Genomic DNA, 23,079 nt, shown 5'->3' with positions numbered 1-23,079 from the left:
AGCTAGCATCACCTAGAGGGGCAGGTGGGAACAGAACCCTGAGACTGGCATTCAGACGCAGAGTTAGAATATTGGAGCTGATTAGAATTAGTCTTCCCTCTACTACAGGGAATGGAACTATTTGTTTTGTGGGTATCTGGTAAGTGGTGAAGATCTTTTCTATTCTTAAGTTATAGCATGGCATACAAGTTAATGGCAAGGGTAATAAAATATATAAAAGCAACATAAATAAGTGGATTCATAATTAAATAATAAATTGAAACTCATTAAGAATGATGCATATGTGATATGCCAAGGCTGCTGCATGTGTGAACTGCTGGATATTATTGTGATTCCGGGTCAACACGTCTACAGTAAATATTTGAAGTTCAAGCAGCATCAGCTCAGAGTTAACAAACTGGAAGCTGAACTACAGACACTGTGATCCATCCTGGATTCTTTATACTGGGAAGCAATTACATGGGTTCGGGTCTTCTGATTCAGTCAGTGCTCAGGGGTAGGAAGGTGTGACTGAGTAAAGTAGGTAAGGAGACCCAGAGGGCAGGAACACAGGAGTGTCATTCTCTCCAGTTGTCCCATATGTTTAAGGTACCCTCAACCTGTTTGAACAAGATTGGGAGACTGCAGGATGGATGGACAATCAAACAAACAAACAAACCATGGTACAGGAAATCATTCAAGTGAAGCAAGCAACAATTGTAGTAGTAGGAGATAGTACAGTGAGAATAGTTGACCCATTCTCTGCAGGAGGGAGTAAGAATCTAAATGGCTATGTTGCCTGCCTGATGTCAAGGTTTTTTTATTCATGTGTGGGATGTGGGTGTTGCTGGCTGGGTCACCATTTATTACTCATCCCCAGTGTCCTTTGAGAAGGTGCTGGTGAGCTGCCTTCCTGAGCTGCTGCTGCCATCCATGTACTGTAGCTTGACTCACAATACAATTAGGAAGTGAAATCTAGGATTTTGACCCAGCAACACTATTTCCAAGTCAGTGGCTTGGAAGGGATCTCGTGGGTGGTGGTGTTCCAATATATCTATTGCCCTTGTCTTTCTAGGTGGTAGTGACAAAGGGCTTGAAAGGTGAAATCAAAGTAGCATTGAACTTCTGCAGTGCATTTAGTAGATAGTACATAGTGCTACTGCTGCTGAACAGAAGTGGTGGAGGGAATCAATTTTTGTGGATGTGGTGCCAATCAAGTGGGCTGCATTGTCTTGGATGGTTTCAAATTCCTTGAGTTTTGTTGAAGCTGCACTCATCCAGGCAAGTAGGGAGGTGCCATCACACTCCCAATGTGTGTTTTGTAGATGGTAGACAGGTTTTGGGAGTCAGGAGTTGAGCTAGCACTGCAGTACTCTGAGCCTCTGATCTGTTCTTGTAGCCGCTGTATTTATATGGATATTCTAGCTGAGTTCCTGGTCAATGGTAACCTACAGGATGTTGACAGTGGAAGATTTGGTAATGGCAATGCCATTGAATTTCAAGATGCAATGGTTGGATTCTGTCTTGTTGGAGATAAGTATTGCCTGACATTTATATGGCATGAATGTTATTTACCACTTATCAGCCCTTGTTGCATTTGGACCTAGACTATTTTAGTGTCTGAGGAGTCGCAAATGTGCTGAACAATCAACGGCAAACATGCATACGCATGACCTTGTGGTGGAGGGAAGGTCATTGATGAAGCAGCTGAAGATGGTTTGGGCCTAGGACATTACCCTGAGGAACTCCTGCAGAGATGTTCTGGAGCTAAAACAACTGACCTCCAACAACCACAACCATCTTCCTATGTATCAGTCAGTAGAGAGTAGCCTCATGATTCCCATTGACTCCAGTTTTGCTCATGATCCTTGATGCCACACTTGGTGCAATGTGCCCTTGATGTCAAAGGCTGTCACTTTCACCCCACCTTTGTCTATGTTTGAACCAAGGCTGTAATGAAGTCAGGAACTCAGTGACCCTGGCAGAACCCAAACTGGGTGTCGGGGAACAAGTTATTGCTGAACAGGTGCTGATTGATAGCACTGTTAATGACACCTTCAACCACTTTACTGATGATCCAGATTAGAATGGTGGGAAATGGCTACGTTGCATTTACCCTACCTTTTGTGACAGGACGTGTCTGGGCAATTTTCCACATTGTTGGGTAAGTGCCAATGTTGTTTGGAACATCTGCTTATGGCTGAAGAGGAGCTTGGAGTGGGAGGAAGAAGATCCAGTTGTGATCCATGTAGGTACCAGACTCAGGAAAGAGTTTGCATTGACAATATGGAGTTCTGGGTGCTAAATTAAAAAGCAAAACCTCAAAGCTTATACATTTTGGAATACTACCTCAGCACAGAGTACATAAAGTTAGAGAGATGAATACCTGACTCAATGTAGGTCCTAATTTCTAGGCTACTGGCAGTGGCACTGGGGTAAGTCGGACTTATACCATTGGGGTAATCTAAACCTGAACCATGCTGGGGCCACTATTCTTATAACGTGGATAACGATGGAAATAGAAAGGGGGTTCACCCAAAATAAGTGCTAAGGACTCAAATGTGTATGATGTAGTCGATCAAAGAGGTAAAAGCAATGACTGCAGATGCTGGAAACCAGATTTTGTGCTCTTCCAGCACCACTAATCCAAAAAATAGTAGATCAAAGAGTCACGGCAAGGAACTGAGGAAAATAGTAATACGGGAAATGAGGGTCAGAAAATAGTAGGAAGGGAAAGAGAGAATAATTCTAAGAATATACCAACAATGAATCCTAAAAGTTGCAAAGATAACAAAGACTAAACTATTGGCTCTGTAGGTGAATATACTTAGTATCCATAACAATGGAATTGAATTGGTAGTACACATCAAAATAAATAAAAATGATCTTATACACATTACAGAGATGTGGTTGCAGGAAGACAGGATCAAGTCCTAATAGTATATGACACTTAAGAAGAATGGGAAGGTAGGTCAATGTGGAAGGATAGGGCTGTTCATCAAGGATGGCAATTATGTAATAGAAAAAACTTTGACTTAGGAGATCAGGATGTGGAATTTGTTCAGGTTGGGATGAGGAATAACAAGGGACAGAATCACTTGTGAGAGTGTAGTGGAGACTCCTTAACAGTAACCTCAATGTGGGGCAATGTATACAAGAATCAATATTTGGTGCTTGTGATAAAGTGATGGCAATAATCATTGGTGACTCCAATTGATATATCAACTAGAAAAATCAGATTGACAGGAGTAGCTTACATGAGGAATTCATTGAATGGTTTTGAAATAGTTTCTCAGAACAGTATGTTCTGTTATTGATCAGAAAGCAGGTTATGTTAGATTTGGAATAAAAACAGAAATTGTTAGCAAAATTAAGCAAGTCTGGCAGCATCTATGGGTAGAAAGCAGAGTTAATGTTTCAAGACCAGTGACTCTTCATCAGAACTGACTTTAGATGGTATTGTTTCAGGACAGAGGATGAATTAATCATCTCAGAGTAAGGGTAAGGTAGCAAATGATTGAATTTTACATCAGTTTAAAAGGGAGAAGATTGGGTCTAAGACTAGGGGTGGAATTGTATTGGAGTCTGAGTGATGTGGGCTATGTGAGATGTGAGGCAGAATTGGATGAGAGTCTAGTGATGCCTATCTAGTCAATGGGAGCATCACAGCCATCTGTTATATTTTTCACGAGCGGCATGGTATGTTTCTTACCAGGCAGCAGTAAGTTGCCAATTAAAGGGGATTATTGCTTACCCCATTGGACAGATTCATCTTACTACTTGGACTAAAGAGCCTACTACATTGGACACCAGGCCCCAAAGTCTCAGGGTATGTTCCAAAGCACTGTCTATTCACGCCCCACATCCACATCAACAAATTTGGAAACAAACCTTCTGTCTCTTTTCTAAGCTATTTATATGAATTGTGAACAAGAGGTCCCAGTACCAATTACTTTGACACTGCCTTTTACACTTTGTAACCTGAAAAAGACCTATTTACACTTACTCTCAGCTTCTTGTTAGCCAGTCAACCTTCTCTCTGTGCCTATATGCTACCCTCTACCCTATGGCCTTTTTTTCTCTCTTGCAATAACATGTCAAGAGACACTTCATCGAATCATAGAGATGTACAGCACAGAAACAGACCCTTTGGTCCAACTCGTCCATGCCAACCAGATAACCTAATCTAACCTAGTTCCATTTGCCAACACTTGACCCATAACCCTCTAAACCCTTCCTATTTATATCTCCATCCAGATTCCTTTTAAATGTTACAATCTTACCATTCTTTGCCACTTTCTCTGGCAGCTCACTCCATACACACATAAATCTCTGCGTGAAAAAGTTGCCTTTAGTCCCTTTTATATCTTTCCCCTCTCACCTGAAACCTAAGCCCTCTAGTTTTGGACTCTTTCCCCCATCCCACCCCCCAACCCAGGGAAAAGACTTTGTCTGAGCTGCAGAAAATGGGGGAGATACTAAATGAATATTTTGCACCAGTATTTACTGTGGAAAAGGATATGGAAGATATTGACTGTAGGGAAATAGATGGTGACATCTTGCAAAATGTCCAGATTACAGAGGAGGAAGTGCTGGATGTCTTGAAATGGTTAAAAGTGGATAAATCCCCAGGACCTGATCAGGTGTACCCGAGAACTCTGTGGGAAGCTAGAGAAGTGATTGCTGGGACTCTTGCTGAGATATTTGTATCATCAATAGTCACAGGTGAGGTGCCGGAACAATGGAGGTTGGCAAATGTGGTACCACTGTTTAAAAAGGGTGGTAAAGTCAAGCCAGGGAACTATAGACCGGTGAGCCTGACCTCGCTGGTGGGCAAGTTGTTGGAGGGAATCCTGAGGAACAGGATGTACATGTATTTGGAAAGGCAAGGACTGATTAGGGATAGTCAACATGGCTTTGTGCGTGGGAAATCTTGATTGAGTTTTTTGAAGAAGTAACAAAGAAGATTGATGAGGGCAGCGCAGTAGATGTGATCTATATGGACTTCAGTAAGGTGTTTGACAAGGTTCCCCATGGGAGACTGATGAGCAAGGTTAAATCTCATGGAATACAGGGAGAACTAGCCATTTGAATACACAACTGGCTCAAAGGTAGAAGACAGAGGGTGGTGGAGGGTTGTTTTCAGACTGTAGGCCTGTGATCAGTGGAGTTCCACAAGGATCGGTGCTGGGCCCTCTACTTTTTGTCATTTACATAAATGATTTGGATGCGAGCATAAGAGGTATAGTTAGTAAGTTTGCAGATGACACCAAATTTGGAGATGCAGTGGACAGTAAAGAGGGTTACCTCAGATTACAACAGGATCTTGACCAGGTGGCCAATGGGCTGAGAAGTGGCAGATGGAGTTTAATTCAGATAAATGCGAGGTGGTGCATTTTGGGAAAGCAAATCTTAGTAGGACTTATACACTTAATGGTAAGGTCCTAGGGAGTGTTGCTGAACAAAGAGACCTTGGAGTGCAGGTTCATAGCTCCTTGAAAGTGGAGCCGCAGGTAGATAGGATAGTGAAGAAGGCGTTTGGTATGCTTTCCTTTATTGGTCAGAGAATTGAGTACAGGAGTTGGGACATCATGTTGCGGCTGTACAGGACATTGGTTAGGCCACTGTTGGAATATTGCATGCAATTCTGGTCTCCTTCCTATCGGAAAGATGTTGTGAAACTTGAAAGGGTTCAGAAAAGATTTAGAAGGATGTTGCCAGGGTTGGAGGATCTGAGCTACAGGGAGAGGCTGAACAGGCTGGGGCTGTTTTCTCTGGAGTGTCGGGGGCTGAGGGGTGAGCTTATAGAGGTTTACAAAATTATGAGGGGCATGGATAGAGTAAATAGACAAAAGTCTTTTCCCTGGATTCGGGGAGTCCAGAACTAGAGGGCATAGGTTTAAGGTGAGAGGGGAAAGATATAAAAGAGACCTAAGGGGCAACCTTTTCACGCAGAGGGTGGCATGTGTATGGAATGAGCTGCCAGACGAAGTGGTGGAGGCTGGTACAATTGCAACATTTAGGAAGCATTTGGATGGGTATATGAATAGGAAGGGTTTGGAGGGATATGGGCCGGGTGCTGGCAGGTGGGACTATTTTGGGTTGGGATATCTGGTCGGCATGGGCGGGTTGGACCGAAGGGTCTGTTTCCGTGCTGTACATCTCTATGACCCTATGCCCCTCATGATTTTATAAACTTCTATTAGGTCACCCCTCAGCCTCTGACACTCCAGGTAAAACAGCCCCAGCCTATTCAGTCTCTCCCTATAGCTCAAACCCTCCAACCCTGGCAATATCCTCATAAGTCTTTTCTGAATCCTTTCAGTTTCCACAACATTTTTCCTATAGCAGGGAGACCAGAATTGCATGCAATACTCCAATCGTGGCCAAACCAATGTCCTGTACAGTCACAACATGACCTCCCAACTCCTATATTAATGCACTGAGCAATAAGGACAAGCACTGAAAGTGTAGTGCCAGTATTTATGAACCATGAGACAGTAGTGAGGACTGCAGATACTGGAAACCAGAATTTAGATTAGAGTGGTGCTGGAAAAGCACAGCAGGTCAGGCAGCATCCAAGAAGCACAAAAATCGACGTTTCGGGCAAAAGACCTTCATCAGGAATGGGTAGTGTCTGGAGTAGCCAACCTACTTTCAGGGCATGGTAGCATGGTAGTGATATTCCTGGATTAATAACTGCTGTGATGTTCTGGAGTTGCAAGTTCAAATCCCACCTCTGTAGCATTGTGAATTTAAATTTATCTCATGAATAAATAATTGTTTGGTAGTGCAGCAGTTGATTATTTCTGAATAAAAGACATATTTTTTATGAATGCAGGAAAGTGGGACTGGTAAAGGTGGTAGCATATTTTTGACAGTATGAAGTTGATTGACTGAAGGGCCTCTTCTGTTCTGCACGATTCTATAATGATAACGGCACGTACAATTCTTCACACATACACAACTATGGTGGGATTTTCTGTTCATAGTGTGTGACATCAAAGGTCTAAAGTCCTTCAGCAGCAAAGTTACAGCAATTCTGTGATAGGCTTGTAGGATAAAGGTACCACATGGAGAAACATCTCAACTCTTGCTAATGCTTTCCAGGAAAGTCATCCTCGGGCCTTAATAATGCAGTAGTGGATTAATTTTGCAAACTTCCCTGTATTCAGGACACAAAAATCTAACTGGAAAGTTGCGAATATAATCCCTCTGTGTTCAAGAAGGAAGGAATGAAGCTACAGCAAGTTAGCCTGACATCTATCACAGGGAAAGTGTTAGAATCAATTGTTAAAGAGATTATGGCTGTGAACTTAGAAAAACGCAAGGGTAGTTGGAAGAGTCAGCATGGCAGAGTAACATGCGCTGTGGAAAAAGAAGAGCCGAGAGATGTTCTGGATATTTTCTAATTAACCTGGTCACAGATATTAAAACACACCTCTTGTGCAGGTGAGAATTGAACCTGTGCCTCCTGGCTTAGAGGTAGGAACACTACCACTGTCACAGAAGCCCGCTAATAACAAATTTCAATTCACCTTTACCCACAACCAGGCTTAGTGCAACTTACACTCACATGAGGATAACAAGGCAACATCATTGATTCTGCCAAGTTAAGAAATTTGCCTTAATTTGACAGTTCACACAGCAACAATAAAATCGTTATTCTCTGACTGGGCCTTGAGCCAAGCTGCCACAGAGACAGAACTGACCATTGAGAGATGTACCATACTTAGATTTACATAACACATTTGATAAGGTGCCACCTTTGAGATTATTGCAGAAAATTAAAGTTCATTGTGTGTGGGGAAACATATTTGCATTGATGGAAGATTAGCTGCCTGGCAGCAAGTACAGTGGATGCATAATGGGTCTTTATCTGATTGGCAGGATATGACAAGTGAAGTTCCACATGGGTCCATGGTGGGTCCTTAACTTTTTACAATTTACATCAATGACTTAGATGGAGTGAAAGCACAGTAGCTAAATTCACAGGCAACATTGAGATTGGTAGGAAGCTATGTTTTGAAGAAGATATAGAAAGTTCTAGATGGATATAGATAGGTTGAATGAATGTGCAGTTGGAGTATTATGTGTAAAAGTGTGATATTGTTCACTTTGGCAGGAAGAACAAAAAAGAAAACAGCGTATTACTTAAACAGGGAAAGATTGCTGAGTTCTGAGGCTGAGAAAGATTTAGATGTTCTGGTGTACTAATCTAAAAAGGTTAGTGTGCAGGTTCTGCATGTAATCAAGAAGGCTATTGGGATGGTGCCCTTTATTACAAGAGGAATCGAACATAAAAGTAAACATGTTCTACTTTGGTTACACAAAGCAGTTTGAAACCACTTCTCAAATATAGTGTGCAGTTTTGGTTTCCTTATTTGAGGAAGGATGTATATCCACTGGAAGCAGTTCAGAAGAAGTTTATGAAATGAGTAAATTGTCTTATGAGGATAGATTTGACAGGTAGGGCTTGTTTACGTGTGAGTTTAGAAGAATAGGAATGGCTTAATTGAAGTGTATAAGGTTCTGAATGGACGTGACAAGGTGGATATGGAAAGGGTGATCTCTGTTGTGGGTGAGTCCTGAAGCAGGGGGAACTGCATTAAAATTAGGGGTCGCCCTTTTGGACAGAGATAACGAGATTTTTTTTCTGAGGGTTTGACTGTCTGTCTCAGAAGGCGGTGGAGGTGGGGTCATCAAATACTGTTAAGACAGAGCTTGACAGATGCTTATTAGGCGGGGGAATCAAGGATTATCAGGGAGAGGTATTTATCAAATATCTTCTCAAAATGTAAGTACAGTATATCCATCTTTATCCACAGCACATTTTACCCCTTCAGTGAACTCTAATAGACTAGTTAAACATTACTCCCCTTTAACAAAACCATGTTGACTCTGTCTTATTAACTTGAACTTCTCTAACTGCTTTGCTTTAACATTTTTAATCATAGCTTCTATTATTTTTCCCTGTGACATAGGTTAAGCTAACTGGCTGGTTCCTGCTTTCTGTCTTCCTTTTTGAATAACATTTTTATTCACTATCTTCCAATTTAATTCTTGAATCTAAAGTTTGGAAAATTAAAACCAATATATCAATTATCTCACTAGTCACTTCTTTTAAGACTAGAATAGTATTCTTCAGGACCCAGGCATTTGCCTACCCACAATTTACTCAGAGCCACTTCTCTGATGATTGTGATTTTCCTGAGGTTTTTTTTTCCCTCCATTTCATAACTCAGCACTGCCTCTGTGATGTTACTTGTATCTTCTATAGTGAAGACTGCTGTACTGTCCTGTTCAATTAGCCCATAAGACTACAGGAAATAGGAACAGAAGTAGGTGGTCCAGCTCCTCGAGCCTCCTCCACCATTCAATAAGATCATGGCTGATCTGACACTCCTGGATTCCCTGACTGATCAAGGATCTGCCTATCTATCTCAGCCTTAAATATACACTTTACCATAAGACTTTACCTCCACAACTCTCTGTGGTAAGACTTTCCAAAGACACTCAACCCTCTGAGAGAAGAAATTCTTCTTCATCTTAATCTTAAATTGGCATTCTGTAATTCTGAGACTGTGCCGTCTAGTTCTAGACTGTCCCATGAGAGGTAACATTTATCCCGTCAAGCCCCTTAAGAATCCTCTCTATCTCAAAGAGATCACCTCTGATTCTTCTGAACTCCAGTGAGTAGAGACCCAACCTGTTTAAACTTTGCTCATAAGACAATTCCTCTATACTAGGGATCAGACTGGTGAACCTTCTCTGAACTGCCTCCAATATTTCTTAAATAAGGGGATCATTTTCTACCATTTCCTTATTTTCCAACATTAATTTTCCAATCTGAATTTTTATACGACCTATGCTCACTTTGTTTTTGTTTTTCATCCTTAAATATTTATAGAAACTCTTGTTGTCCATTTTTATTGTTCTCGCTAGTTTTCCCTCATGCATTCATGCATTAATGTTTCCCTCAATACTATATTTTTTTGTTATCCTTTGCTGTTTTTGATAATCCACCCAATCTTCTGACCTGCCACTTATTTTTGCACAAATATATGCTTTCTCTTTAAGTTTGATACTGTTTTTAATATTTCTAATTTAGCACAGGAGATGGATCATTCATGCATAAAATATAGAAGTACACCATTCAGTTTATTGGGTCTACTCCACTCTTCAATGGGATCATGGCTGATTTGATAATCCTCAATTCCATTTCCTCTCTTTTTCTTATAACCCTTCGTTCCCTTGCTGATTAAAAATCTGTCTGTCTCAGTCTTGAATACATTTAATGAACCAGCCTGGACAATCCTCTGCAGTGAAGAATTCGACAGATTCACTACAGTCAGAGAAGATATTCCTCCTCAGCTCTATCTTAAATGGATGATGACTGGCTCTGAGATTATGCCCTCTGGTCCTGGACTCTCCCACAAGGGGAAACAACCTCTCTGCATTAACCCTATCAAGCTCTGTGATAACATTATATGTTTCAATAAGGTCACTGAGAATTCTTCTAAATGGCACTAAATATGAGCCCAATCTCCTCAACTCACCCCAGAAAAAAATCCCTCCATACATGAAAGCAACCTAGTAAACCTAGTGAATACAGCAATTCCAGTATATCTCATCTTAGTTGCCCCTCTTGAATGGCTTCCTGTACTCATCCCTCTGAAGCCCTCTTTGCCATCCAGACAAGCTGGAAGAAACCCAAACATGCTGCACAATTGCAAAGACTGAGGCTTCTTTGCTTCTGCCTTCTGGGTGTCTTTATTCTCCTCACTTGCAGTCACATTCTCCTGGCCCTGATTACTAAGCAAAACAAACTAAACAATCCCAAGAGGTGTGACTGTGTCCTATATAAATTATCCAGCTAACTCTCCTCCTTCCCAATGTATTGCACTGTCTACATATCAGCCTCCAGCTGTTCGAACTTCAAACACTTGCTGCTGATCTGTTTCTTTGGGCCAGCCTGTATCCAGTAACTCCCACATGCTGCAGCTGTGACACATCACCTGTACTGCTATTCCTAATGTGTTATCAGGAGCTACTTAGTTATTGAGTTTAACTTTATATTTTGTGATGTTTTCATATATTTTAGTAATCTTTCCAAGAGCCACTGGATAATTTTCAACCTTAGGAATAGAATAAAACTTAATCACATTAGATACTCATCAATTAACCAGCTTCTTCTTCTGAAGCAGTAAGAATCAATTTGTGGAGGTTGAAAAAATTAGACAAAAAAAAGAAGCAACAGAAACAATTTCTTTCCCTTCCTCCATTCACTCTCTAAATCATTTGACTCGAGAACTCTGTTGTACATTGTACTCAAGGGCTAAGTCAGACTAAGTTTTATATGCTCCCAACACACAGGGGCTATTTGGCTCAAACTAAGCTATTTTTTCACTGGAATCCTTGAAAAACCTCAGCTTAAGGTGGCAACTATATCATTTAAACTATAGATTTCAGTTTTACAGCTGATTACAAACCAAATTCAATTTTTACATAGTCTTAAAAATGATTTTCTTACTGAACAACTGCATGCAGTCAGCCTTACTACAAAGAAAAATTCTAATGGGAGCACCCACTAACTGCATTTAATGAAAGAAGTTAGAAAAGCTAAGGAAAAAGCATAAGTGCACAATAATGATTGGTCAGAATATAAAGAGCAAAAGAAAATGACTGAAAGATTCATCAGGAGGAGGAAATTTCAGCATGAGAAGAAGATAAAGGAATGTAAAATGGACAACAAGAATTTCTACTAGCATTTTAAAAGGAAAATAATGAGTAAAGTGAGTGTTGGTCTTCTACAGAGTGAGAATGGAAAGTTTGTAGTAGATGATAAAGAAAGGGCATATGAAATGAACAAATATTTTATTTCTATCTTCGCAACAGAGAATATGAAAAGCATTCCAGTAGTGACTGTGAGTCAGGAAGTGAAAGGGAGAGAGAAACTTACTGAAATTACAATCATGAAGGAAGATTTACTAAGGAAACATGGAGCTACAAATTGCTAAGATCTTCATGCTAGGATCTTAAAAGAGACGACTGTGGTCAATGAACTAGTTGATGTGATGGTGTTAATTTTTCAAACGTCCCTTGACTCAGGAAAGGCCTATCAGACTGGAAAGTAGCAAATGTACCCTTTCTATTTAATCTTGGGGCACAGAGGAAAGCAAGAATTGTAGACCAGTTAGGTGGCGTCTGTCATTAGGAAGATCTTAAAATCGATCAATAAGATTATAGCTGCACATATAGAAAACTCAAGGTAATGCTGAACAGTGTACATAGTTTTGTCAAAGTTAAAACATATTTAAACAAGTTATTAGGTTTCTTTGTAGAAGTAACCTGTACTGTGGATAAAGGGAGCCTGTAGATATACAGTACTTGCATTCCCAGAAGGCAAATGATAAAGTGCCACATTAAAGGTTAGTGCACAAAACGAAAGTGCATGGTGTAAGGGGTAACATATTGGCATTGATTGTAGATTAGCTGGAGAATAGAGACAAAGAGAATACATAAATGGGTTCTTGTCTGATTGACAAATAAAATCCTGCAGGGGTCTGTGCTCGGACATCAACTTCCCACAGTTTACATCAATAACTTTGATAAGGGGAGTGAAGAGTATGGCAGCTAAATTCACAGATGAGACAAAAGAAGAAAGTATGTTGTGAAGAAGGCATAAGGAGGTTGTAGAAAGATATAGATTGAAAGATTGAGGAAACATCTGGGAGATGGAACATTATGTGACAATGTGAGTGATTGTAACAAGATCAGCCTGGTGGACCACATAGAATATGTATTCCCTGATTGGAGCTGTTAATCTGGTCTTAATCAGGGAGCCCTGTCTGACAGATTTAAATAGGAGGGTCAGAGATTGTGTTCCCTGTGAGAGCTGGCTCTAAGGAAGCTGGATCAGTGTCAAGGACTCTGCATGTGTAAATAAAGGGGTATCGGGATAATAGCCTCTGGAGTTATTTCAAGAACATGTGAAGTTGTTCACTTTGCAGGAAAAACAAAAATGCAAAGGATTACTTTAATAGAGAATAACTAGAATTCTAAGGAACAGAGGGATTTTAGGTATTCTAGTGCATGAGTTACAAAAAGTTAGTCTGCAGCTATACCATGTAATCAATATGTTTTCCTTTATTATGAGAGGAATTGAACATAAAAGTAAGGCTGCTGTGCTTCAGATATACAGAGATTTGATGAGACCACAACTTCAATATGGTGCACAGTTTTGGTCACTTAATTTAAGAAAGGATGTAAATGTATCAGAGGTTTCTAAGAGGGGTTTTACTAGATTCATAGCAGGAACAAGTGGGTTGTCTTGTGAGGGAAAGTTGGATAGACCGGAGTTTAGAAAAATGACCAGTGACTTGATTGAATTATGGAGAATCCAGAACTAAATGCTCTGTTCTAAAATTTGGTGTGGCCTTTTAGGATTGAGATACTTTTGTTTTCTTTGTTATACATGAGCATGCAGTACAAGAGCTGGAAGTTATATTGAAGTTGATATAAGCCAATAGTGCTACCTCAGCTGGAGTATTACATTCAGTTCTTGTACTGCAATGAAGGATGGGAAGGCATTGGAGAGATGTCAGAAGTGGTTTATGAGAATGGTCCTAGGAATGAGGAATGTCAGTTATAAAAATGAATTCAAGAAATTGGGATTGGTTTCCTTGGTGAAGTAAAAGCTTAGCAGAGATCTGATTAAAATGTATGAAGGGCACTGGACAGTGTAAATAGGGAGAAAATGTTTTCACTCGTAAAAAGATGGAGAATGGGAGAACACAGATTTAACATTACCTTTGAAAGAAGCAAAAGCGATCAGAGGTAAAACTTTTCAGATTGTGAGAGTTTAACTGCCTGAGAATGTAGAGGAGGCATATTCAATTAAGGCATTCAGTAGGGAATGAGTTGCATAACGAAAAGGAAGAATGTGCAGAGTTACAGGCAGAAAGCATGAGAATGTTCATTTAGAGAGTCAGTATAGAATGGGCTGAATGGCCTCCTTCTGCCTTGTCAATGTTTTGTAATTCTGTGTCCCCTATTTGTACCAAATCTTGTGATTGTACAATCTTTACTTAAAAGAACATTCACCAAAATGTGTCAACAAAACATATTTCCCTTTTTGTTTGTAAATTAGATCTTCACACTGTGAATAATTTTGGGAAAAGCTCCCCTGTTGCACTTCAAATGGTTCTATGGCATGTTTAATATATGTCTGAGACCACTTGCTGTTTTGGCTTCATGTATATTCCAAAAGGCGATAGCCCTAGCAGTACAATGATCCTTCAGCATTCAAATGAAACATCCATCTAGATAATGAGCTTAACCCTGGCGTGGGATTTGAAATCACAACTTCCTGACTCGGAAACAAGCATTGCTGAAAATGAAAATGCAAGTGTAAGACCTCCTCTAAATTAAATAAGAGCTGATGATGGTAAAGCATGATTAGTAAATGTCACCTACTAAATAGTTTATTAAACAAGAGCTGTTTGAAATGAGCAGCAACAACGAAAGAAGGGAACATAAACAATATTAAAATGTACTCTTCACACCTAAACAACGTGTATTTGATTTTCATTACAGATTTTCCATTATGTCAGATACAGACACAGAGAGCATCTTCATGGAACCCATCCATCTCTCTTCTGCAGTTGCTGCAGCCAAGATAATTAATGAAGGTAAGATTCTCATGTTCCTAGATTATCTCCAGAAATATGTCAAATTTTAATACATCCCCAGTCCCAATTTTAATTCCAGACACATTTTGTGCAGGTGGGTAATGGGAGAAATCAAAACTCACCTATTGCCTCTGCAAAGAGGCCCAGGCATGTCTTATCTTCTATCAGTACAATTACTTTCATATATAAAAGTAACGTGCACAACAGATTTGATCTTTCCACGTTAAGTCCTGAAGAGAAGTTAATATACTACTACTTTGGAATATTTGGAACCTGTGTTCGAGTTCGAGAGCCATCCAGTGAAAGAAGCATGTTTCAAAAGTGACTTGACCTGATACTCACTCACAGATTTAAATATTGTGGTAAAATTCACTGGTACAAATGTAATCCATTATGATGGATCTGCAAAATTTGAATGTTTAAACAATTCAGAATTTTAAACCAGTTCAGATAAATTTAGAATCTGAGACTTGTGGGGAGAAACACAGAATACAATATACACAGAGTTTTAGTTTGTTAGTCACAATGATTTTGAAAGAAAGTCAAATAACACATTTTAAAATGTGACAGGTATTTGAAAGAAGTAAGTTAACATACTTTTCGATTTGGTATGAGATGGTACTTTGAGTAATGGATTGTTTTAAATCTGCCAGGATATCTAGTAAGATTTATATCCAGTTGTAGAGTCATAGAGATGCACAGCACGGAAACAGATACTTCAGTCCAACCGACCAGATATCCCAACCCAATCTAGTCCCACCTGCTAGCACCCAGCCCACATCCCTCCAAACCCTTCCTATTCATATACCCATCCAAATGCCTTTTCAATGTTGCAATTATACCAGCCTCCACCACTTCCTCTGGCAGCTTATTCCATACATGTACCAACCTCTGCGTGAAAACATTGCCCCTTGGGTCTCTTTTATATCTTTCCCCTCTCACCCTCAACCTATGCCCTCTAGTTCTGGACTGTCCGACCCCAGGGAAAATACTTTGTATATTTATCCTATCCATGCCCCTCATAATTTTGTAAACCTCTATAAGGTCACCCCTCAGCCTCCGATGCTCCAGGAAAACAAACCCCAGCCTGTTCAGCCGCTCCCTATAGCTCAAATCCTACAATCCTGGCAACATCCTTGTAAATCTTTTCTGAGCCCTTTCAAGTTTCACAACATCTTTCCGATAGGAAGGAGACCAGAATTGCGTGCAATATTCCAACAGTGGCCTAACCAATGTCCTGTACAGCCGCATCATGACCTACCAACTCCTATACGCAATACTCTGACCAATAAAGGAATGCCTAACGCTTTCTTCACTATCCTATCTACCTGTGACTCCACTTTCAAGGAGCTATGAACCTGCACTCCATCTGCCACTTCTCAGCCCATTGGCCATCTGATCAAGATCCTGTTGTAATCTGAGGTAACCTTCTTCACTGTCCATTGCAACTCCAATTTTGGTGTCATCTGCAAACTTACTAACTATACCTCTTATGCTCGCATCCAAATCATTTATGTAAATGACAAAAAGTAGAGGGCCCAGCACCAATCCTTGTGGCACTCCACTGGTCACAGGCCTCCAGTTTGAAAACAACCCTCCACCACCACCCTCTGACTTCTACCTTTGAGCCACTTCTGTATCCAAATGGCTAGTTCTCCCTGTATTCCATGAGATTTAACCTTGCTAATCAGTCTCCCATGGGGAACCTTGTCGAACGCCTTACTGAAGTCCATATAAATCACATCTACTGCTCTGCCCTCATCAATCCTCTTTGTTACTTCTTCAGAAAACACAATTAAGTTTGTGAGACATGATTTCCCACGCACAAAGCCATGTTGACTATCCCTAATCAGTTCTTGCCTTTCCAAATACATGCACAACCTGTCCCTCAGGATTCCCTCCAACAACTTGCCCACCACTGATGTTAGGCTCACTGGTCTATAGTTCCCTGGCTTGTCCTTCCCACCCTTCTTAAACAGTGGCACCATGTTAGCCAACCTCCAGTCTTCTGGCACCTTACCTGTGACTATCAATGATACAAATATCTCAGCAAGAGGCCCAGCAATCACTTCTCTAGCTTCCTACAGAGTTGTAGGGCACACCTGATCAGGTCCTGAGGATTTATCCATCTTTATGCATTTCAAGACATCCAGCACTTCCTCCTCTATAATATGGACATTTAGCAAGTTGTCACCATCTATTTCCCTACATTCTATAACTTCCATGTCCTTGTCCACAGTAAATACTGATGCAAAATACTCATTTAGTATCTCCCCCATTTTCTGCGGCTCTACACAAAGGCCGCCTTGCTGATCTTTGAGGGGCCCTATTCTCTCCCTAGTTATCCTTTTGTCCTTAATGTATTTGTAAAAACCCTTTGGATTCTCTTTAATTCTATTTGCCAAATCTATGTCATGTCCCCGTTTTGCCCTCCTGATTTCCCTCTTAAGTACACTCCTACTGACTTTATACTCTTCTGAGGATTCACTGGATCTATCCTGTCTATACCTGACATATGCTTCCTTCTTTTTCTTAACCAAACCCTCAATTTCTTTAGTCATTCAGCATTCCCTGTACCTACCAGCCTTCCCTTTCACCCTAACCGGAATATACTTTCTCTGGATTCTCGTTATCTCATTTCTGAAGGCTTCCCATTTTCCAGCCGTCCCTTTACCTGCGAATATAGGCCTCCAATCAGCCTTTGAAAGTTCTTGCCTAATACCGTCAAGATTGGCCTTTCTCCAATTTAGAACTTCAACTTTTAGATCTGGTCTATCCTTTTTCATCATTATTTTAAATCTAATAGAATTATGGTCGCTGGCCCCAAAGTGCTCCCCCACGGACACTTAAGTCACCTGCCCTGCCTTATTTCCCAAGAGTAGGTCAAGTTTTGCACCTTCTCTAGTAGGTACATTCACATACTGAATCAGAAAATCCTTAGGACAATATCCTTATTTACAAGTCTTGTGGTGGATGATGTTTCTACGTGTTCTATTCATTTCATGTTTCTTGCTTTGGATTTCATACCATCGGTGCTTCACTACTCCAGTGTTCAATCTAAAATTTAAATGGTTCCTTCATATCTGATGTTAATTCTTTAGTCTTTTGTATCTGAAGAGTTGAAACCCAAAGAAGTAAAAGTTGAGCCAATGTCACCAAACCTGATGGAATCAGCTGAACAACTACTGGTAGAAGATCTTTATAACCGGGTGAAAATAAAGTTTGATGACACCAGCAAATTCAACACTCCTTGTATCATGGACATTCAGCGTGCACTGATGCACAAGATGGAGGCCCCCAGAGAACTAATGGATGAGGTGTGGCCAAATGTCTTCATAGCTGAAAAGTAAGTTTTAATAAGTAATATACTGTAAATGCAGAAAACTGAAATAAAACCAGAGAAAATCAGAAGGTCAGGTAACATCTGTGGATAGAAAAAATTAGCTTTCAGGTAGAATCATAGTATCATGGAGTCATGATGTGGACAAAGGGGGAATTGGGGAATTTAAATTGTAAATGCTTTTCCCCTCTTAAGCCCAGACAATGAAGTGTTGGTTGATTTACTCAATGCAGGGGTTTCAAAAGCTTCTGGAAATACAATCATGTGTTCAGCTTCTGCCATTTCGTGGGACCAGTAAGACTATCCATTTTTAAAAGAAACAGAACTTAAACTTGAAAGTACAGAAGATAAAACAATTTTCTTTGGGAATTCTCTTTGTGTCCTCTGGTCATGACAATGACTACAACATGGAAGGAATATCCAACCTGTCAGCTTGTCTCTGTATGAAAGCAATGCAACTGATCCCTTACGCTCACTCTAACCCCTATCCCTGCAATTTCTTTTTCTTCAGAATCTTAACCATTCCCCTTTTGAAAGCCATGATGTCACATGCCTCCATCACATTCTCAGCCCATATGTTCCAGGTGCAAAACAACATTTTCCTCCAAACGTCTCTGGATCTTTACCCACCCGCCTTCATTCAGTGTCCTCTAGCAATCAAACCCCTGCCAATGAGAAAAGTTTCTTACTTTCTATTCAGGGCAGGCAATGGCCTAGTGGTATTATCGCTGGACTGTTAACCCAGGGTCCCAGGAAATGTTCTGCGGACCAGGGTTTGAATCACGCCATGGCAGATAGTGGAATTTGAATTTGATAAATACCTGGATTTAGATTTTAATGATAACCACAATCCATTGTTGTGTGTTGGAAAAATCCATCTGTTTCATTAATGCTCTTAGGGAAGAAAAAGGCCATTCTTACCTGGTCTGGCCTATATGTGACACCAGACCCACAGTAATGTGATTGACTCTTAACACCCTCTGGGCAATTACAGGACAACAAATGTTGGTCCAACCCATTATGCCCTCATCCTGAGAATGAATTTTTTAAAAAGTCCCAACCCTTCATGATTTTGAATAATTCTGTCAAATCTCCTCTCAACTTTTTCTAAGGAAAAGAAATCCCCAATCCTCCAATCTATGTGACTGAAATGCCTCATCCTGGCACTTACTTCATCTTTTTGCATCCTCTCTAAACATTCACATCCTTCCAATAGCGCAATACCCATAATTGTTCAGTTTACTACAGATGAGGTTGAACCAGAATTTCTAAAGGTTCATCATAATTTTGTGGCCTCTGGCTCTATCCCATTATTTCTAAAAGCCGAGACTCCTCATGTCTGTTTAACCACCTCTTCAATTTGTCCTGCCACTTTCAATGATTTATAACACATACCTCCAGGTCTCTGTGGTCCTGCACTCCCTTTGGAATCATGCTTTTCATATTGTCTCTCCTCAGTCTTCCTCCCAAACTATATCACTTCATACTGCTCTGCATTAAATTTCACCTTTTACATGTATACACCTATTCCACCAGCCTATATCCTCTTGAAATTTATCACTATCCTCTTCATCATTCAAGGTTTGTGTCATCTGAATTTTTTGAAATTTTGTCCTGCACATTAAGTCGGAGTTATTAACGTATATCAAGAAAAGCAACAATCCTTGTTAGATCAATGATTATTCTTCACAACTGGAAAATAGTTGGAACTGTATCATGCTTTAAACAAATATAGACAGGGAACGAAAAAGCGTGTAAGGAAGGAGAGAATAAATGGACAAAGTGAGGACTGTAGATGCTGGAGATCAGAGTTGAAAAGTGTGGCGCTGGAAAAGCACAGCTGGTTAGGCAGATTCCGAGGAGCAGGGGAATTGACGTTTCGGGCGTAAGCCCTTCATCATGACAAAAGTGATTATGCTTTTATTAAAGGAGATGGTAATGGAAAACAAAAGATGCAAATGCTAGAAATGAAATAAAAACAGCAGATGCTGATAATCCATCTGTAGATGCTGCCAGACCTGCTGAGATGGCAATGGAACAAGAACTGTGTATAAAGGAGTTTAGTAGAAAAATGAAGGCAGAGGTTACAATCTGATTCTAAACAGTATTGAGTCCATAAGAATGTAAAAGGTTGAATCAAAAGATGAAGTGCTATACCTGGAGTTTGTGTTGAGCTTTATTTGAACAGTGTAGGAGGCTGAGGGTAAAGAGTTCAGAGTGGGGGTAGGGGGAGAAAATTAAAATAACAGGCAACAGAGTCTTGCTTGCTAATCAATTGAGGTGTGCTACAAAATCAACATCGAATCTTGATCTCACCAATGTAGAGAAGATCGTATCATTAGCATAAATATAGAAAGTAAATTGAAAAGAGTATATCTCAATCATTGTTTCATCTCGACAAGGTGTTTAATCACATTGTTTCACAATGTTTCTGGAGAGACCTGGGTAGTGAGGAGGAAATTTGGAAATTGAGTCTAAGAACTTGAAACTGTGATCCCTTATTCTGACAGAACAGATGCAAATGCAGCACATGGACAGCTGAAAATCTGGAGTTGATCCCAGTGCTTGCTTTTTGTGCTCTGAAGGCAGTCTTAGAAGGCAGTCAGGAGTTAACCACATTAATGTAGGTCTGGAATCACCTATCGGCCTGATACGTTAGGACATTCTTCTTTTGCTGTGTAAATTGGTGTGCCCTTTTCAAGTCGGTTTCTTACATCCTATTCCTGATGAGAATAGGTTTTTTTGCTTAGAAGACATTGTAAGCCAGATGAGTTTTTACAATAACAAATGGCATTTACTTGCACATGATAAAATGGTAACACTTCATGGTCACCCTTATTGATATTAGCTTCTTATTCTGGATCTATTTAATTAACTGAATTTAAATTTCCCACTTATCTTTTTGAATTCATGTCTTCAGTCCTTTTGTACAGGCCTTTGATTAGAGAGTCATCGAGTGATGGAGTTTTTACAGCTTGGAAACAGGCCCATCATTTCCAAGCTGATTATCAAGCATGTATCTGTTCTAATCCCATTTTCCAGCACTTAGCCTGTAGCCTTCTATTTAGTGGCGTTTCAAGTGCTCATCTGAATACTTCTTAAGGGTATTGAGAGTTATAACCGCTATCACACTTTTAGGCAGCGCATTCCAGATACCCACAACCTTTTGGATATAAAAAGGGTTTCCTCAAATCTCCTCTAAACCTTATGCTCCATACCTTAAAACTGTGCCCCCTAGTTATTGACCCTTGTACAAATTGGAAAAGTTTCACCCTATCTGCTCTATCTATTCCTCACATGATTTAGTATATGTCAAACATGTTCCTCCTCAACCTACATTGCTCTGCCAGCCCAATAGCAACAGCAATATACCAACGATAGTCAATAATGGTTGGAGTCTGGAACACACTGCCAGGATGGGTGGTGGAAGCAGATATGATATGATATAAAGGACTTTTTGATAAGCACATGAATATTACAGGAAATAGAGGGGTATGGACTATGGGCAGGTGGAAGGGATTAATTGAATTTGACATCATGTTCAGCACAACATCATGGGCCAAAGGGCCCATTCCTGTGCTGTACTGTTCAGTATTATGTGTTCTAATGAAGGAGGGATGGACCAACAGTATTAGATGTGGAGCCATAGTTGAGCCTGTTCAAAGACATAAGACCAGTCTTGAATAGCAACATGCTCCTGACTTCAGATAAAGACAGAGTCAAATGTATGTCATTTTCAAGGTCATTGTTTAGTGGAAGCCTTCCTGCACCATTGTATCCCTATCATTCTCACTAATTTCCTCTTTGATTGTGAGCTTCCAGTATTAAACACTCATCATCAACTATACAGCTAAACAAGTACTGGAGGAACAAGTACTGGAGGAACAATGCCCATCAAATATCCCTTACAACCATTTACATAGAACATAGAACATAGAAGACTACAGCGTAGTACAGGCCCTTTGGCCCTCGATGTTGCGCCGATCCAAGCCCACCTAACCTACACTAGCCCACTATCCTCCATATGCCTATCCAATGCCCGCTTAAATGCCCATAAAGAGGGAGAGTCCACCTCTGCTACTGGCAGGACATTCCATGAACTCATGACTCGCTGAGTAAAGAACCTACCCCTAACATCTGTCCTATACCTACCACCCCTTAATTTAAAGCTATGCCCCCTCATAATAGCTGACTCCATACGTGGAAAAAGGTTCTCACGGTCAACCCTATCTAAACCCCTAATCATCTTGTACACCTCTATCAAGTCACCCCTAAACCTTCTTTTCTCCAATGAAAACAACCCCAAGTGCCTCAGCCTTTCCTCATACGATCGTCCTACCATACCAGGCAACATCCTGGTAAACCTCTTCTGCACCCGTTCCAGTGCCTCCACATCCTTCCTATAGTATGGCGACCAAAACTGCACACATTACTCCAGATGAGGCCACACCAGAGTCTTATACAACTGCAATATGACCTCAGGACTCCGGAACTCAATTCCTCTACCAATAAAAGCCAGTACGCCATATGCCTTCTTCACCGCACTATTTACCTGGGTGGCAACTTTCAGAGATCTGTGTACATGGACACCAAGATCCCTCTGCTCATCCACACTACCAAGTATCCAACCATTAGCCCAGTACCCCATCCTTTTGTTACTCTTACCAAAGTGAATCACCTCACACTTAGCTACATTGAACTCCATTTGCCACCTTTCTGCCCAGCTCTGCAGCTTATCTATATCCCGCTGTAACCTGCCACATCCTTCCTAACTGTCAACAACTCCTCTGACTTTTGTATCATCCGCAAACTTGCTCACCCAACCTTCTAGCCCCTCCTCCAGGTCATTTATAAAAATGACAAACAGCAATGGTCCCAAAACAGATCCTTGCGGAACACCGCTAGTAACGGCACTCCAAGATGAACTTTTACCATCAACTACTACCCTCTGTCTTCTTCCAGCCAGACAATTCCTAATCCAAACCTCCAACTCACCCTCAATGCCATACCTCCCTATTTTTTGCAGTAGCCTACCATGGGGAATCTTATCAAACGCCTTACTAAAAT

At 40.5% G+C, this 23,079-nt stretch overlaps 1 protein-coding gene across 3 annotated transcripts in view; it reads left to right on the top strand.

Moving 5' to 3' along the window:
* dusp27 (dual specificity phosphatase 27) overlaps positions 1-23,079 on the top strand; it is a 50,112-nt gene that overhangs the window by 10,971 nt on the left and 16,062 nt on the right. For all 3 annotated transcript variants that reach the window (XM_072585330.1, XM_072585332.1, XM_072585331.1), the window contains exons 3-4: positions 14,578-14,672; positions 17,790-18,018. In XM_072585330.1, the coding sequence (XP_072441431.1) occupies positions 14,578-14,672; positions 17,790-18,018 (324 nt within the window). The remainder of the gene's footprint in view (positions 1-14,577; positions 14,673-17,789; positions 18,019-23,079) is intronic.

The sequence above is a fragment of the Chiloscyllium punctatum genome, chromosome 15, assembly GCF_047496795.1.
Source record: "Chiloscyllium punctatum isolate Juve2018m chromosome 15, sChiPun1.3, whole genome shotgun sequence".
Taxonomy (NCBI): Eukaryota; Metazoa; Chordata; class Chondrichthyes; order Orectolobiformes; family Hemiscylliidae; genus Chiloscyllium; species Chiloscyllium punctatum.
The sequence above is the reverse complement of the archived record's forward strand: the minus strand, read 5'-3'. Positions and strand labels throughout refer to the sequence as shown.